The sequence below is a fragment of the Rhodnius prolixus genome, unplaced genomic scaffold (genome assembly GCF_049639745.1).
Source record: "Rhodnius prolixus isolate KJV_2025 unplaced genomic scaffold, Rpr scaffold_7, whole genome shotgun sequence".
NCBI lineage: Eukaryota > Metazoa > Arthropoda > Insecta > Hemiptera > Reduviidae > Rhodnius > Rhodnius prolixus.
In genome coordinates this window covers 25614979-25633513 of record NW_027411582.1, presented here as the reverse complement: position 1 = coordinate 25633513, position 18535 = coordinate 25614979, and the positions used below count along the sequence as shown (strand labels likewise).

The window sequence follows — 18535 nt, the reverse complement described above, 5'->3', positions numbered from 1 at the left end:
TGGGGTAAACCTTTTTTATTTTTCAACATAGTCTCCTTTTAGGCTTATACACTTCGTCCAACGCTGCTCTAGTTTGTTGATCCCTTCCGAATAATAGGATTTGTCCAAGTCTGAAAAATAGCCATTCGTTTCTGCAAACACCTCCTCGTTTGAATAAAATCTTTTTCCCGCCAGCCATTTCTTCATATTGGGGAACAAATAGTAGTCCGAGGGAGCCAAGTCTGGAGAATAGGGGGGATGTGAAACGAGTTGGAACCCTATTTCCATTAATTTTGCGACCACAACTGCTGAGGTGTGAGCTGGTGCGTTGTCGTGATGGAAAAGGACTTTTTTGTGGGCCAATCTTGGGCGTTTTTCTTGCAGCTCGGTTTTCAAATGGTCCAATAACGATGAATAATATGCACCTGTAATAGTTTACCCTTTTCCAGATAGTCGATGAGGATTATTCCTTGCGAATCACAAAAGACAGTCGCCATAATCTTTCCGGCCGAAGGAACGGTCTTCGCCTTTTTTGGCGCAGATTCCCCCTTGGTAACCCATTGTTTAGATTGTTCTTTAGTCTCAGGAGTGTAGTGATGTATCCATGTTTCATCCACATTGACGAAACGACGCTTAAAGTCCTGCGGATTCTTCTGGAACAGCTGCAAACCGTCCTTGCAACACTTCACACGATTTCGTTTTTGGTCAAGCGTGAGCAATCGCGGCACCCATCTTGCGGATAGCTTTGTCATGTCCAAATGTTGATGCAAAATATTATGTACCCGTTCATTCGAGATGCCCACAGCACTAGCAATCTCACGCACCTTCACTCTTCTGTCATCCGTCACCATATCATGGATTTTATCAATGATTTCTGGAGTAGTAACTTCAACAGGGCGTCCAGAACGTTCAGCGTCACTTGTGCCCATATGGCCACTCCGAAAATTTTGAAACCACTTATAAACTGTTCTAATCGAAGGTGCTGAGTAACCATAATGTTTATCAAGCTTCTCTTTAGTCTCCTGAGGCGTTTTGCTTTTCATAAAGTAGTGTTTAATCAACACACGAAATTCTTTTTCGTCCATTTTTTGAAAATCCCTCGACTTCCTCGATTCAAACGAATGCCAAACACAAAGAAATTGACCGATCTGGCTGAAACTTGGTGTGTGTTCTTCCAAGAGATGCTACTAACTAAACATAACCTCGATACGCGCCAGTAGTGCTATCTCTCTGACTTTGCACGGACTTTTCAAACGACCCTCGTAAGAACAACAATTCTTAATGATGAATCGAAATTTTCTTAAATGAAAACCCTCTAATTCTTTCATAAAATTGAGTGAAAACTCTTTTCTACATTAAATAATTCATCACTTCAATAATTCGCTAGAGATCTGAGAAATCTACATTCGCGATTAGCAATAGCTAAACACAAGATTTGCTTTTGTGCAAATTTGGTCATTAATTCTAATCCAGTCTTTTTTGTTGAGCTGAGAGTGTTCGCCCAGAAAGCCTGGAGGATAATCACAAAATTGTGCTGGCAATCGGTGTAAAGAATACACACAAATACAGATACATTAATTTTAATTAAATAAAATAAACATAAAAATATCCTTTGAATTAATAATAATAAAAAAAAAAAACAATGTAAGGCAGTGAATACATTAAACTCTAGTTATATTATAAAGCAAACAACTGGGCGAAGTCTCGCGATGTTTTTTAATATTCTTTGTCTCTTTTACGATGATTATTTTCACCGCTTTTGTATGCAAGAATCTAGTTTTACATAAAACCTGTAATTTAATTATATTTTGTGAAGATTAAAAAATAAAAATTTCCAGATAGAAATAAAGCGTTCTATTCCATTTTGTTTTATAATTATAATTATTCTCTTTTACATAAAACAAAATTATAAATTTAATACTGGGGTTTGCTAAATTTAAATTTGTGTCGAAACGGAACACTTTTTGGTTTTCTCTATTTGATTATTATTATTTTTTTTTTCAACAGCAGATATACCTCAACATCCAAATACTTTCCACCTTTGCTGACGATACTGCAATCTTATCTCCTCATTCCGATACTCTTATCGCTACAAGAGCTCTACAAACACACCTCAACCACTTACAGGACTGGCTTTTCAAATGGAGAATCAAAACTTACGTTACGAAATCAAAATTTATAGTATTTACTCTTAGACAGAAAATCCTACCTCCCATCATCTTGAACCAAACCCCTATATGCCAACTGTGGACAAAGTACGCTACCTTGGAATGTACCTAGAAGTAAACGGTTGACATGGAATCCTCCAGACTAGACTGGAAAAGACAAGAAACTAACCAACGCTACAAAACTTCTCGCCAGACTGCTAGACAAACGTTCGAAACTTAACCTACATAACAAAAGACTCTTATACCTGTTGTTACTGCGACCTATTTGGTCATACAGCCCAGAAGTATGGAGATCTACTAAGCGTTCCAACTCTCTACGCTTCCAGACATTACAGTCACAAAAATACTTCGAAAACTTCTTAACGCTCCGTTCTATGTATCCAACCTCACCATCCCATAATGACCTCAATATCCCTTTCATTACAGATCTTGCTAACACTCGTTTTCTCAAATTTCATTGCACTCTACAGCAGCTCATCCTAACCCTCTCATAGAACACCTATCTTCCTCCACATTACCAGGGTAATCCTCTAAGGAGATTGAAGAGAAGATGGCCCTCGTGATCTACTCTTAACGTGAGAGCAAAGCACGTTACTGGAGTGACACCACTGGGTGCCTTCTCCACTCGTGATTTTCTTTTATTTTTTTTTATCAGGTACCACATTTGCTTGTTGCAACAACCTGTTGCAGTTGTAAATTCCAATAAAAATTAAAAAAAGATTATTTGTCTACTCTTTTTTTATTTAATTAAATAAAAAAGAAGTTTTTAACTCAAGTTAAGTAATTGCCTATTTTTTCAGGCCGGCTTTACGTCCAGCTACCAAATTAGGTGTCGCGGACGGAGGCGACTAGCAAACATACTTTAATATAAAGTTCTCATATTAAACATTAAATAAAAATCCAAGGCCTAGACCGGGAATCGAACCCCAGTTCCACAATACATATTAGCTTTGCAGGCATCGCCTCTAAACGCTCGGCTACCGTGGCGCCTCAATAATATTTGAAGTAGTCCAGAATTACAAACAATAAACTTAAAAGCTAAGGCTTAAGTGTTTAATTAATTCTCTTTTGGTTAAACAAAAAAAAATATTCAGCAGCATTTGTACAAAAGTTTGAAAATTATAATTTAGGCAAAATTCTAACAACAAAATCTTGAATTGTTTTTGAAGTATTACTTTGAGGTTATACGTTAATTAACCTTCTTCAAAATGGTTTGTCTCACCAATTGTACACCAATCCTATACCATTAAACTGTTACTTGAAGATGAAAATTAGTTGTTGCCAAATTACATGGCCTTGTAATTCCCCCCCCAAAATTACATGGAATCCACCGTTTCACGGAAAAACTTAGTAGTTTTTCTTTGCCTATTTGATTTTCCCTTTGACGTAGAGGTTGCTTTTTTAAAAGCGGAAATGTGATAACCATTCAAATGTAACTCATTACTTGGACGAATCAGGGGAATCGGAAGAATGAAAATGTAGAGCTGGTAACTGTTTTCATGTGCAGCACTTTTCGACTCTCTTTTGTCCCTTGAAATGACAAGCTGAAGAAGGAGAGATAAATAGCCGAGGATCGTAGAAGCTAGAAGCTCGATTAGAAACTTCTTATCAAGATAAAAAAAAAATACAAAGAGCACGATAATAACTCGACACAACAGCGAGTCATGGTCTGTGACTCAGAAATGGACGAAGACGCCTTCAGTCCATGGAAATGAAACATTTGAGAAAGATAACTGAAAAGAATACTACAGAAAAGAAACACCATAATCATAACTGAGATAGATGTGGCTCCCGTCCAGGAAATGGTTTAAAGGCGGCCATTTTTGATTAGTATAAATAGCGTGTACAAACAAAAATGAAGCGTGCGCAGTAAGAACGTTTTAAGAACACCTACAGGAATGCCACCTTTACACCAAACGAACACTTTTATACAGTTCTTGCATTTGTTCTAAGTTCTAGTTTATTTTAAGTAATAGTAACTTCAGAAATTAAGTTGTTCTTCATAAAATTGCTTTATTAGCTAGAAAATATATCAGGGGACTTGGCCCCATAATATTACAGTTACCTGAAATAGTTTTTCTATTTTGATCCTACCATTAATATTGTTTTCAATTTAGCAAAACTATTACTAGATTCAGGATATCATAAAATATTTTTAACGCAGGATCTGGTATAGATTTTGTCACTCTGGAATCTATTCTAGTCAGTTTTATAGTCTCCTTAAGTAGGGGAATAATAGTAAACAAAACAAAAATCCTAAATTAAATTTTGAACAGCAAAAATAGTAACTGAACTATTTCTAGCTGCAAAAATTTGACCAATAATGCTAACAAAATGAGGCGGATTACTTATAAAAGCTATTTAGAATTATCACCGTTCTAATTTAGAATTTAGGAAAAGGCACCATGTCCATTTTTTTCGATTTTCAGATTTTGGCATCATTTTACACATTTTTTGTTGCTCTTTCCACAGGTGTAAAGCACTATGTCCTATGTTTACTATTAAGCGATTTATGTATTTTTAAAAAGCACTATGATACTTCATTACTTAAGGGTAAAAGGCACTACATGGGCATACATTTTTTCACAAGGGAGATCAAAATAAAATATGGGAGTTAAAGTGGCCATACCAACTGTAATAATTACGGTGAGAAGTACAGGAAAGAGTATAACCGGAAAAGTGGAACAAAAAATGAATATGGAAAAATATCTTCATTTGGCTCCCCTGTAAAATTTACTTTTTGTGACATGGTGCCTTTTCCCTCCGAGGTACAGTAATTATAAAACTAAGATTGCAAAAATAATGTACTGTTAATCTGACTGTTACATCTGCTACTTCGGAACCAAGTTATTCTCGTTTTTGTTACGAGATTATTATACTTCTGCTTTTTTTTATTTATTTAATTGATCATTTCAGTTTTAGTGAATTACTTCATTTTGCTATCGTTATTGTAATCGTTCGTTTTTATCAGTCGGGACTTAACGTCTAATTAACAATTAGGTGCGAGGACAAGGGCAGAGGCTCATACTTTACTATGAACAATTTTTTTCTAACAAATAAAAAGTAGTCACACGCGGGATTCGAACTGGCGATCTCCCACATACAAAGCCGTTTTCTTGACCACTAGACCAACACTCGCCCCATATAGATATCCGTTTTTTTTTTAGGTAACAAAGACGTAGGTTTTATAAAATGTATCTCTGACGTTTGTGGAGCTTTTGGTGCTTTTCACAGTTCAAAACACCATGAAATTCTAAAATTACTGATGTTTACAAATGTTATACAGTTACAGATAAATCAAAAGAACATTTTTCCTCTGTAAACATCTAAAAAAAGAAAAGTGGAACGTTCCAAGAAAATTCCTATCTATCGAGAGTTGGAGGTAATCCAAGCAGAAATTATTATACCTCTTACAAGAAGCTTAGCGTAAGCGGTTTATATCATACGTACATGTATATATTGATACTTGACGTTGATAAGCAGGGCAGGCTATGTTATAAGACTTATGCTTCAACATAAAACTGGGTAAATATCTAAAAGAAAAGCCCGTATATAATAATTCAAAGGTCCCCGCGCGCGTTAGTGTACCCAGTTATGGAGCGTGGAATTGTAAGCGGTTGATCCCCGGTTCGAAACCTGCGTAAAACTACTTTTTATTTGTTAGGAAAAAAAATGTTGAAAATAATATATGTGCTTCCGCCCCCTTAAATGGTAGTTGGACGTTAAGCCCCACAAGCAATAATTTATATTGTTTTTACGGTAAAACAATATAAATATTGAAATAAAATTCCAGAATTGTAGCATGTATATCAGAGTTCTGTACATTTTTTGCTAAGGTAGGTAATGTTTTAGAATATATATATGGGAAACATTGAATTATTTACTTCATTTTTACTAGAAAAGTATTTATTTTTAAATTAAATATTTATAACACTATGCTCAAACCTATGTGGACTTACAGACTAGAGCTGTGGGCTTCAGCCAAACCTACAAACATACGGACTGTACAAGTCATTTCAGTCAAAAACTACTGCCGACAGATAGTTGACGCTCCTTTCTACGTGACCAACCTCACTCTTCACACCGACCTCAACATTCCCTTCAAAGACCAACTCGCCAAGACTAAATATCAAAAATTCCATTCTACTCTCTCGACTAGCACTAATCCTCTTGTACTGTCTCTCGCTTCCTCTGACATTCCTAATACTCCTCGCCAACTGAATCGCCAGTGGCCCCAAGACTTCCTTGTAGTCTGAAGAGCTAAACGTCATTCTTCTCCAATAGAGAGTGCTACCGCTGGGTCTCCTCCTGCTCTCCTCCCGCACCAGTTCATCACACTCTCCATATTTACTGATTGTATACAACGTATACAGATTGTAAATTACAAAATAATTAAAAAAAAAAATTATAAACATGTGATTCTAATTATAAGGATTGTAAAGTTTTGTGAAATTAGAGGACCATACATACCCTCTCTTAACATTCAGACCCCAGTTCAATCTACACGTGTCCTACAACAAACATCTAAATTCTCTTAAAGAATGGTTAAAACCTTCACCCTCAGTTGTGGCAGATGTCCTCCAGCTTACTACAACTGGACTGTACTTAATTAATTCTAAACTTCCAAACGCTGGTAATTCAAAACCATCTGATATTAAGCAGCGTATAAATTCATTAATCACAGGGTATAAAGTATAGTTATAAATAAAGAAATAAAGAGTTTTTATAATTCTATTCATTCTAAGGCGCCACAGCAGCCGAGCGGTTAATAGGCTAGACCTGCAAAGCTAATATGCAATGTGGTACTGGGTTCGATTCCCAGTCTTGGCCTTGGATTTTATTTAATGGTTAAATGAGAAATAGTAAAGTACGTTTGCTAGTCGCCTCCGTCCACGACACCTAGTAAATGGTAGTTGGACGTTAAGCCCCGCCTGAAAAAATAGGCGATTACTTTACTTTACTTTTACTCTATTCTTCCTATGAAGGGTCCAACGTCATCACTTCCTTTCTGTAAAATTCAAGTTAATAGTTCTTGTTGATTTTTTCCGATTGGTGACTGTGTGGAGAAAAAAAACATGGATATATATACACGTGTCGTGTAAATCTTGAGGCCAGCATTGATTCAATCGACGGTTTGTCAGGAAGAGTAAAGAATGAAAGCTGGTCAATGATTAGATCTTGAATAATAGGTACTTCTAGATCGAAATGAATGGGTTCTGTTAGAGACGTTGTATGGAGCAGTAAACGGGGTACAATTTGTAACTGTAGTGTCTGGAGTCGGTAGATGCTGGAATACTTAGCTGAAAACCGCACAGATTGGGGTCCGCAAGTCCAAATCGGTTTCAATTGAGCGTTATATATCAGCAACTTGTGGTTTAGTGTCAATTTTGATGGTCTATCAAGAAGTCTTGCCATTGTCTAAGAGCTATTTCTAGTTCTTGTCTTTTAAGGCAGGTTTGTGAATTCCATGTCAAATATATTTCTTCATGTTTAGTCCGAGGTAGCACACAGTATCACTGCAAGGAAGTACAGTCCAGTTGTAGTAAGCTGGAGGACATCTGCCACAACTGAGGGTGAAGGTTTTAACCATTCTTTAAGAGAATTTAGATGTTTGTTATAGGACACGTGTAGATTGAACTGGGGTCTGAATGTTAAGAGAGGGTATGTATGGACCTCTAATTACGTTAAGTTGATTGAATTTGGGTTAGAAAATTTGAAAAATAATGTAAAATAAAAAAAAAATTAGATGAAACTCCGATCAAATTGCTTGTAGTCTGGCACGAAAATCCAGTGATGGCTCTAAATTCATCGGATTTGTTCACTGAAATTTATTTTTGTATAATATACAATAAACTTTATTATATAAATACAATACTTATACAGGGTGACCAGTTATATGCTCCACCCACTTTTTTTTTTAACGGCGGGAAATTTCGAAAAAATAAAAAACACGTATTTAATAATTTTTAGTCTAGTTTATTTTCAGTGATTGGCCCATTTTTTTAAACCCTTGTATCTCGAGATACAGCATCCAACTTTTGTTTTTCAAATGGAACGTTATATTTTTTGTTGCATATTTTTGTAGTATTTGAGCTCCTAAAAACAACAAAAAAAATTTTTTTGAAATCGGTTAGGTTTTTCAAAAGTTATGGGTATTTAAAATATGAAAAACAAATTTCAGTTTACTGTCAAAATTACGTTATTTTTTTTTTTTTAAGAATCTATTCAAACTGGGCACAAACAACGGAAAGGCAAGCCAAAACTCTAGACTCCCACGCTTTGCTTGTAACGCACTTATGGTGGCAAAGTCCAAGATCTAGGCAGGCTAGAGTTATTTGACGTTCAGGTTGTTTTTTCTACATACGTTTGGTGTGGAGTTTTAGGAAATCAACCAATCGGTCCATACTTCTACAGGGAGAACTTAACTGGTGCAAGGTAACTAACTTTTTTTAAGAGACATTTTGCCAGTTCCGCTTGAAGATGTTCATCTACAACGTCGGATAGATATGTATTTTCAACAAGATGATTGCCCGGCGAGAGTGGTTCGAGGTTAGCTGGGCAGAAATTTCCTTCAAAGTGCGTAAGGACTCATTGTCCCATCCAATGGCCACCTCGATCTCCGGACTTGACCCAAGTGGACTATATTTTGTGGGTATACCTAAAAAATAAAGTGTAAAGTATCCTTAATCCCGTGGCTTCAGTCGATGATCTGAAACGTCGAATTACTCTAATCTGCCTAGATCTTGACTTCGCTACCATAAGTGCTGCTACAAGCAAAGCGTGGGAGTCCAGAGTTTTGGCTTGCCTATCCGTTGGTTGTGCCCATTTAGAACGGATTCTTTAAAAAAAATAACGTAATTTTGATAGTAAACTGAAATTTGTTTTTCATATTTTAAATTACCATAACTTTTGAAAAACCTAACCGATTTCAAAAAAAAATTTTTTGTTGTTTTTAGGAGATCAAATACTACAAAAATATGCAATAAAAAATGTAACGTTCCATTTGAAAAACAAAAGTTGGATGCTGTATCTCGAGATACAAGGGTTTAAAAAAATGGGTCAATCACTGAAAATAAACTAGACTAAAAATGATTAAATACGTGTTTTTTATTTTTTCGAAATTTCCCGCCGTTTAAAAAAAAAAGTGGGTGGAGCATATAACTTTGGTCACCCTGTATATAATTTTCTGAGCTACAGCAGGATTTTGCTAGAATTAAAAGCAAATGGATATAATGACAAATTGAAATGGGCATATAACTTTGAGTGTGATTTCAATTTCGCCCAGAAAGAAATTCTATTTCCTCCCCAGTTTGTTACAAAGAGGGTTGATCTTCAAGTTGATTACAAAGACAGGATTGGGCTAACGATAATCAATAAGCGAGTTAGAACTCTATGGACGCTTTTACGGTGACCTATTAATTCTAAACTTCCAAACGCTGGTAATTCAAAACCATCTGATATTAAGCAGCGTATAAATTCATTAATCACAGGGTATAAAGTATAGTTATAAATAAAGAAATAAAGAGTTTTTATAATTCTATTCATTCTAAGGCGCCACAGCAGCCGAGCGGTTAATAGGCTAGACCTGCAAAGCTAATATGCAATGTGGTACTGGGTTCGATTCCCAGTCTTGGCCTTGGATTTTATTTAATGGTTAAATGAGAAATAGTAAAGTACGTTTGCTAGTCGCCTCCGTCCACGACACCTAGTAAATGGTAGTTGGACGTTAAGCCCCGCCTGAAAAAATAGGCGATTACTTTACTTTACTTTTACTCTATTCTTCCTATGAAGGGTCCAACGTCATCACTTCCTTTCTGTAAAATTCAAGTTAATAGTTCTTGTTGATTTTTTCCGATTGGTGACTGTGTGGAGAAAAAAAACATGGATATATATACACGTGTCGTGTAAATCTTGAGGCCAGCATTGATTCAATCGACGGTTTGTCAGGAAGAGTAAAGAATGAAAGCTGGTCAATGATTAGATCTTGAATAATAGGTACTTCTAGATCGAAATGAATGGGTTCTGTTAGAGACGTTGTATGGAGCAGTAAACGGGGTACAATTTGTAACTGTAGTGTCTGGAGTCGGTAGATGCTGGAATACTTAGCTGAAAACCGCACAGATTGGGGTCCGCAAGTCCAAATCGGTTTCAATTGAGCGTTATATATCAGCAACTTGTGGTTTAGTGTCAATTTTGATGGTCTATCAAGAAGTCTTGCCATTGTCTAAGAGCTATTTCTAGTTCTTGTCTTTTAAGGCAGGTTTGTGAATTCCATGTCAAATATATTTCTTCATGTTTAGTCCGAGGTAGCACACAGTATCACTGCAAGGAAGTACAGTCCAGTTGTAGTAAGCTGGAGGACATCTGCCACAACTGAGGGTGAAGGTTTTAACCATTCTTTAAGAGAATTTAGATGTTTGTTATAGGACACGTGTAGATTGAACTGGGGTCTGAATGTTAAGAGAGGGTATGTATGGACCTCTAATTACGTTAAGTTGATTGAATTTGGGTTAGAAAATTTGAAAAATAATGTAAAATAAAAAAAAAATTAGATGAAACTCCGATCAAATTGCTTGTAGTCTGGCACGAAAATCCAGTGATGGCTCTAAATTCATCGGATTTGTTCACTGAAATTTATTTTTGTATAATATACAATAAACTTTATTATATAAATACAATACTTATACAGGGTGACCAGTTATATGCTCCACCCACTTTTTTTTTTAACGGCGGGAAATTTCGAAAAAATAAAAAACACGTATTTAATAATTTTTAGTCTAGTTTATTTTCAGTGATTGGCCCATTTTTTTAAACCCTTGTATCTCGAGATACAGCATCCAACTTTTGTTTTTCAAATGGAACGTTATATTTTTTGTTGCATATTTTTGTAGTATTTGAGCTCCTAAAAACAACAAAAAAAATTTTTTTGAAATCGGTTAGGTTTTTCAAAAGTTATGGGTATTTAAAATATGAAAAACAAATTTCAGTTTACTGTCAAAATTACGTTATTTTTTTTTTTTTAAGAATCTATTCAAACTGGGCACAAACAACGGAAAGGCAAGCCAAAACTCTAGACTCCCACGCTTTGCTTGTAACGCACTTATGGTGGCAAAGTCCAAGATCTAGGCAGGCTAGAGTTATTTGACGTTCAGGTTGTTTTTTCTACATACGTTTGGTGTGGAGTTTTAGGAAATCAACCAATCGGTCCATACTTCTACAGGGAGAACTTAACTGGTGCAAGGTAACTAACTTTTTTTAAGAGACATTTTGCCAGTTCCGCTTGAAGATGTTCATCTACAACGTCGGATAGATATGTATTTTCAACAAGATGATTGCCCGGCGAGAGTGGTTCGAGGTTAGCTGGGCAGAAATTTCCTTCAAAGTGCGTAAGGACTCATTGTCCCATCCAATGGCCACCTCGATCTCCGGACTTGACCCAAGTGGACTATATTTTGTGGGTATACCTAAAAAATAAAGTGTAAAGTATCCTTAATCCCGTGGCTTCAGTCGATGATCTGAAACGTCGAATTACTCTAATCTGCCTAGATCTTGACTTCGCTACCATAAGTGCTGCTACAAGCAAAGCGTGGGAGTCCAGAGTTTTGGCTTGCCTATCCGTTGGTTGTGCCCATTTAGAACGGATTCTTTAAAAAAAATAACGTAATTTTGATAGTAAACTGAAATTTGTTTTTCATATTTTAAATTACCATAACTTTTGAAAAACCTAACCGATTTCAAAAAAAAATTTTTTGTTGTTTTTAGGAGATCAAATACTACAAAAATATGCAATAAAAAATGTAACGTTCCATTTGAAAAACAAAAGTTGGATGCTGTATCTCGAGATACAAGGGTTTAAAAAAATGGGTCAATCACTGAAAATAAACTAGACTAAAAATGATTAAATACGTGTTTTTTATTTTTTCGAAATTTCCCGCCGTTTAAAAAAAAAAGTGGGTGGAGCATATAACTTTGGTCACCCTGTATATAATTTTCTGAGCTACAGCAGGATTTTGCTAGAATTAAAAGCAAATGGATATAATGACAAATTGAAATGGGCATATAACTTTGAGTGTGATTTCAATTTCGCCCAGAAAGAAATTCTATTTCCTCCCCAGTTTGTTACAAAGAGGGTTGATCTTCAAGTTGATTACAAAGACAGGATTGGGCTAACGATAATCAATAAGCGAGTTAGAACTCTATGGACGCTTTTACGGTGACCTATTAATTCTAAACTTCCAAACGCTGGTAATTCAAAACCATCTGATATTAAGCAGCGTATAAATTCATTAATCACAGGGTATAAAGTATAGTTATAAATAAAGAAAAAACGTTATTTTTATAAAAAAATCTTCTAAATTGTATCTTTTTTTTTTTACTTTTTCTTTATTAAATGAAAAAAAGAAAACTTAAAGACAAAAGTTAGGAACTCCACTTGAAACTGTAAAAATAAAAACTAAGCAAATGAAATGTAAATGAAAAGATAATGTAGATCATTTTCTTTTTAAAAACAATAAATTATTATAGTGGAAAATTAATTTCATGTCAAGTGTTGGATAACTTTTAAGGAGACAGAAAAGAAAAGTTAAAAGTAACTTGAAGAGAATAATTACGATATTATTAATGGGAAAAAGTCTATATTTGAGTTCCAACCCACTTCAGTTCTTTTGCTATCCATCATTTGTTGACAATGAAACAATAGGCTATGAATCTTTCAAATAGGTGAAAAAAAGATACTGCTCATTTAAATACAGCTTATTCACTTCTAGAGCACTGAAGTTCCGTTTATTGCAAACGGAAGATAGTTTATTGCCAATTTCCGTCACCATTTTCTGTCAATTTGTTGACTAAAGAACTAGGTCATCTTTTAGAGCTTATACTTATTTTAATAATTTTAACACTAGAACTACCACACCAGTCAAAATGGCTGATTTTGCAAGTTACATTTTTTTATACCCAGCACCAGTCAAAATGACTGCTACTAGTTAATGTGTAAAAGCATGCTGCAATTTGCCTACCGATTACGAATTAACAAATTTACTCGTTTTATATAATAACTACAAAAGTGTTGCTTAGAATTTTTATTGCGTATCATTCAGTATGATGGTGATAATTATCAGGAAAAATCAGGATCGATCATAATGCTAACGCAAAACCTAATGCAGTCATGCCAACAATCATTCGAAAATATAATTTAGTCGTTCGTTTAGATCTGGAAACATAGAATGTTTTATGAATATTGCACAATAATAATTTTCTTTTCTTGTCGTATATGTATGGAAATGGGCCAACATAGCAACTAAGAGTCGCCTGCTAGATGAAAGGTCATTATTTACTTATTTACTTTAGCTGTAATAACTTATTATCAATGAACAATGTAATAAATACATGAATTGAACAAAAGAATAGTATGTAAAATGTATTTTAAGCAATAATGTTGTACAATACAAGCTTAAAAGGCAGATTATTTGTGTAGATGTAAGGAAATGAACCAACTTAGCAACTAAGAGTCGCCTGCTAGTTGAAAGGTCATTAATTACTTATTTACTATAGCTGTAATAACTTATTATCAATGAACAATGTAATAAATACATGAATTGAACAAAAGAATAGTATGTAAAATGTATTTTAAGCAATAATGTTGTACAATACAAGCTTAAAAGATAGATTATTTGTGTAGATGTAAGGAAATGAACCAACTTAGCAACTAAGAGTCGCCTGCTAGATGAAAGGTCATTATTTACTTATTTACTTTAGCTGTAATAACTTATTATCAATGAACAATGTAATAAATACATGAATTGAACAAAAGAATAGTGTGTAAAATGTATTTTAAGCAATAATGTTGTACAATACAAGCTTAAAAGACAGATAACACAGGTCTACAGTGATTTTGCTGTTTTGAGTTTTTGAGTCATTTTGAAGTAATATGCATGTCCTGATACCAAGTATGATACCCGTTTACTTGTATCGCATACCATTTTTTTTTTTTAGTCACAGTAGCGTTATTGTATACTTCACACTATCTTTTATTTTTAATATTGTAACGAAGTTGACCTGAGGAGCCTGGCAAGCCTTTATAGATGTAACCAAGAAGTTTTTAGGAAACACCAAAGATCCTAACTACGCAAAATTAGTAGCCACAATGCTTGAGAAATTCAGAATTCTCGGATGCAACATGAGTCTTAAGGTGCACTTTCTATTTTCGCATTTGGATGTATTTCCTGAGAATGTGGGGTCGGTGAGCGAGGAACAAGGCGAACGCTTCCGTCAGGACATCCGGGAGATGGAACGACGGTACCAAGGACGATGGAGTATATCAATGATAGCGGATTACTGCTGGACGCTTCAAAGAGAAGACTCTGCAGCAGGTCATAAGAAAAGATCACTGGAAGGCAAACGAAAACGTTATTATTGATTAAATAACATTCTAGTGAATCAACATTGCGCATTTCCAAGTAATACAACCAGCATTTTAATCAAAACTGTATCAACATTTGAAAATAAATGTGTATTTTTTGCAATTAACATTGAATTTTTCATTATCGATTTGTAAAAAAACCTGATGTGATAGGAGAAAGGGGGGGTTATTTTTGAAAATGGCTGTACTCAATTGTATATAATCACTTTTCAGAAGTAAAACAGCTCTCAAAAAGTTTCATTTTGTAGACCTGTGTTATTTGTGTAGATGTAAGGAAATGAACCAACTTAGCAACTAAGAATAGCCTGTGCCTTGTTGTTATGTCATTAGCACTTACTCATTATAGCTGTAATAATTTATTACCAAAGAACAATGTAATAAATGCATGAATTAAACAAACGAATAATGTCTAAACTGCATTTTAAACAATAAAGTTGTACAATATAATAAGCTTAAAAGACCGTTTATTTGCATACCTTTCCCATTTAAGCATTTTTATTTTAATAACAAACTATACATTTTTTATAATTAAGTATTTTGTGGTAATGTATGGTTAATTAGGCTTTAATTAACTAGAAAATAAATGAAATAAAGGGAAAAACCCGAAATTCGGTTTTAAAAGTACCACAAAAAGTGGGTAAAATTGACTATTTCTATACGGGTAACATAATACGGTAGGAGCTCGGCTTGCAATCCTGTTCTACTGGCCCGCACCGAATTGGAGCATGTGACAGCCAATCAGAACGCAGTATTTTACAATTGGGAATGTTTCATTATGGTTGGCTTTAAAACTTACATTTTTCCACCAATCAGCAACCAGTAAGATGGAATAGGTGTCAGCCAGGATGAGTTTTGATATACTAGCAGTAAAATGCTGTTTATTTGTTATATTAGTGTACTAAAGTCTAGTCCTAGGGAAGATTACCATTACGAGGGTCGTTTGAAAAGTCCGTGCAAAAATAAAAACTACTTAATTTTTTGGGGTAAACCTTTTTTATTTTTCAACATAGTCTCCTTTTAGGCTTATACACTTCATCCAACGTTGCTCTAGTTTGTTGATCCCTTCCGAATAATAGGATTTGCCAAAGTCTGAAAAATAGCCATTCGTTTCTGCAATCACCTCCTTGTTTGAATAAAATCTTTTTCCCGCCAGCCATTTCTTCATATTGGGGAACAAATAGTAGTCCGAGGGAGCCAAGTCTGGAGAATAGGGGGGATGTGAAACGAGTTGGAACCCTATTTCCATTAATTTTGCGACCACAACTGCTGAGGTGTGAGCTGGTGCGTTGTCGTGATGGAAAAGGACTTTTTGTGGGCCAATCGTGGGCGTTTTTCTTGCAGCTCGGTTTTCAAATGGTCCAATAACGATGAATAATATGCACCTGTAATAGTTTTACCTTTTCCAGACAGTCGATGAGGATTATTCCTTGCGAATCACAAAAGACAGTCGCCATAATCTTTCCGGCCGAAGGAACGGTCTTCGCCTTTTTTGGCGCAGATTCCCCCTTGGTAACCCATTGTTTAAATTGTTCTTTGGTCTCAGGAGTGTAGTGATGTATCCATGTTTCATCCACAGTGACGAAACGACGCTTAAAGTCCTGCGGATTCTTCTGGAACAGCTGCAAACCGTCCTTGCAACACTTCACACGATTTCGTTTTTGGTCAAGCGTGAGCAATCGCGGCACCCATCTTGCGGATAGCTTTGTCATGTCCAAATGTTGATGCAAAATATTATGTACCCGTTCATTCGAGATGCCCACAGCACTAGCAATCTCACGCACCTTCACTCTTCTGTCATCCATCACCATATCATGGATTTTATCAATGATTTCTGGAGTAGTAACTTCAACAGGGCGTCCAGAACGTTCAGCGTCACTTGTGCCCATATGGCCACTCCGAAAATTTTGAAACCACTTATAAACTGTTCTAATCGAAGGTGCAGAGTCACCATAATGTTTATCAAGCTTCTCTTTAGTCTCCTGAGGCGTTTTGCTTTTCTTAAAGTAGTGTTTAATCAACACACGAAATTCTTTTTCGTCCATTTTTTGAAAATCACTCGACTTCCTCGATTCAAACGAATGCCAAACACAAAGAAATAGACCGATCTGGCTGAAACTTAGTGTGCCTTCTTCCAAAAGATGCTACCAACTAAACATAACCTCGATACGCGCCAGTGGTGCTATCTCTCTGACTTTGCACGGACTTTTCAAACGACCCTCGTATGGAACAAAAAATGGGGGACCAAACTCCTTTGCAAACTCCATGACTAGAAATGATTTTATAGAAATTTTGAGATTTATTCGCTTTGATTAAAAACTTGGGAGAAGTCAAAGTCTTCAAAGCGATAGATTTGCTTTAGTATCAGCCGTATGTGGGATAGGTTTATTGAAAATAGTATGCATTACTATGAATCAGGGCCAAATATTACAATTCATTCAAAGTTTTATTATTACGTATTTTTTTTAGACCAGTCATTTTGACTGGTTTTGGTAGAAATAGCTTCGTCTTAAGTGTCGGAAGTTCTGCTAGTGTTAAACGAAATGTTTTAAGGGTCAACTTTTTTGTTCGCCACTTCGTTAGCTAGTCTTTTTTGCGGAGTTCGTGTGGGTTCTATAGGGCTTAAAAGGTGAGGGGAAACAGTATCAGAATTAGGGAACTGGCAATACCAGCTTTTTCTGCACGGATGTGGATGGGTTTCTGTTGGATGGGAAGGACAAAAACTAAAGTAACAAAATTATAGGAGAGGCTGAGTAAGGACGAAGGATAAGTGAAGCAGAATGCAAAGGATACGTGCGAAATGGAAGGAAGAGTTAAATCAGTTAGGACTGAATAGCGTAATGTCGTAAATTTAAGGAATGAACATTGAAGTGGGATCTTCGAAACAGTGATTGATTCAAAGTTCTGTAAATTGCGTTTAAAACATTAAAAATTAACGAATGATGTAAATGTAATATAATTACCTTTTGGCTAAACGACTTGAACTGGCCGATTTTTTTGCGCTTCAATCGTTCCTTTATCCAATTTATCAATATGTACAGCATCCTCGGCCGCTGTATAGGCGACCAAAACCACTTCAACAGAATCAGTACTACGCAAGCGTGCTCCGCCACCATCTGTTCTACCACCTCTGCCTTCATTACTGCTAGTCTGCAATAAACAGGATAATATTATTACCTAATTAATGGAAATATTTTTAACAAATTTTCCTTTTTAAAAAATTTAAAAAGTTACATTATTTTTGGAAATTTATATATATATGTATTTATTTTACTACCTGTAGGTGCTCTACATCGAGTTAAGCACAGATAGTTTCCTGAATCCAGATGGATCCAGCACCACAATCGAGAAGGCATGTTGGAACTCTTTGGAGGTTGTAGGAACTACTGATTTATAGTTTGAAATTTATAGTTTATAGTTTGGGATGGGTTGTTGTGGATAAGGCTTGTGCTTTTAGGATGTATAGTTAGGCTATTATGGAAATGAAGGAATCCGAAAAGGTATTAGGTCATTGACAAAAGGGATATTGAGGTCTGTATGGAGGACTAAATTGGATACTTAATAAGGAGCGTTGACGATTTGCCGAAGGACTTTAGATTGAAAGGATTCTTTGGATGCTGGATGGTTTCGCAGAACCCCACAGCTCAGCTCCGTAGGTCCAAATGGGTCTTAGTAATGTCTTGTATAGAGTCAGTTTGTTATGTACGTTCATGGCTGATCTCCGTCCTAGCAGTCTTCGTAGCTGTCCATATCGTCTATTTAATTCTTGTCTTTTCAGTCTAGCCTGTGAGTTCCATGTAAATCGACTGTCTAAATACAGTCCTAGTCCTACATATAGATAAATACAGCCTAAATACAGTCCTACAGACCGAGGTACCTTACTTGTGTGGAGGTCGGTATTTCTTTGTTGTGTATGAATAGAGGGGGTAAGTTTGTCTACGTAAGATGTAAGGGTAGTGAAACCCCACCACTC

At 35.6% G+C, this 18535-nt stretch overlaps 1 protein-coding gene across 2 annotated transcripts in view; it reads right to left on the bottom strand.

Moving 5' to 3' along the window:
• LOC141447249 (prolactin-releasing peptide receptor-like) overlaps positions 1 to 18535 on the bottom strand; it is a 383052-nt gene that overhangs the window by 40978 nt on the left and 323539 nt on the right. For both annotated transcript variants that reach the window (XM_074114571.1, XM_074114573.1), the window contains exon 6: positions 17526 to 17712. In XM_074114571.1, the coding sequence (XP_073970672.1) occupies positions 17533 to 17712 (180 nt within the window). In that variant the 3' untranslated portion in view covers positions 17526 to 17532. The remainder of the gene's footprint in view (positions 1 to 17525; positions 17713 to 18535) is intronic.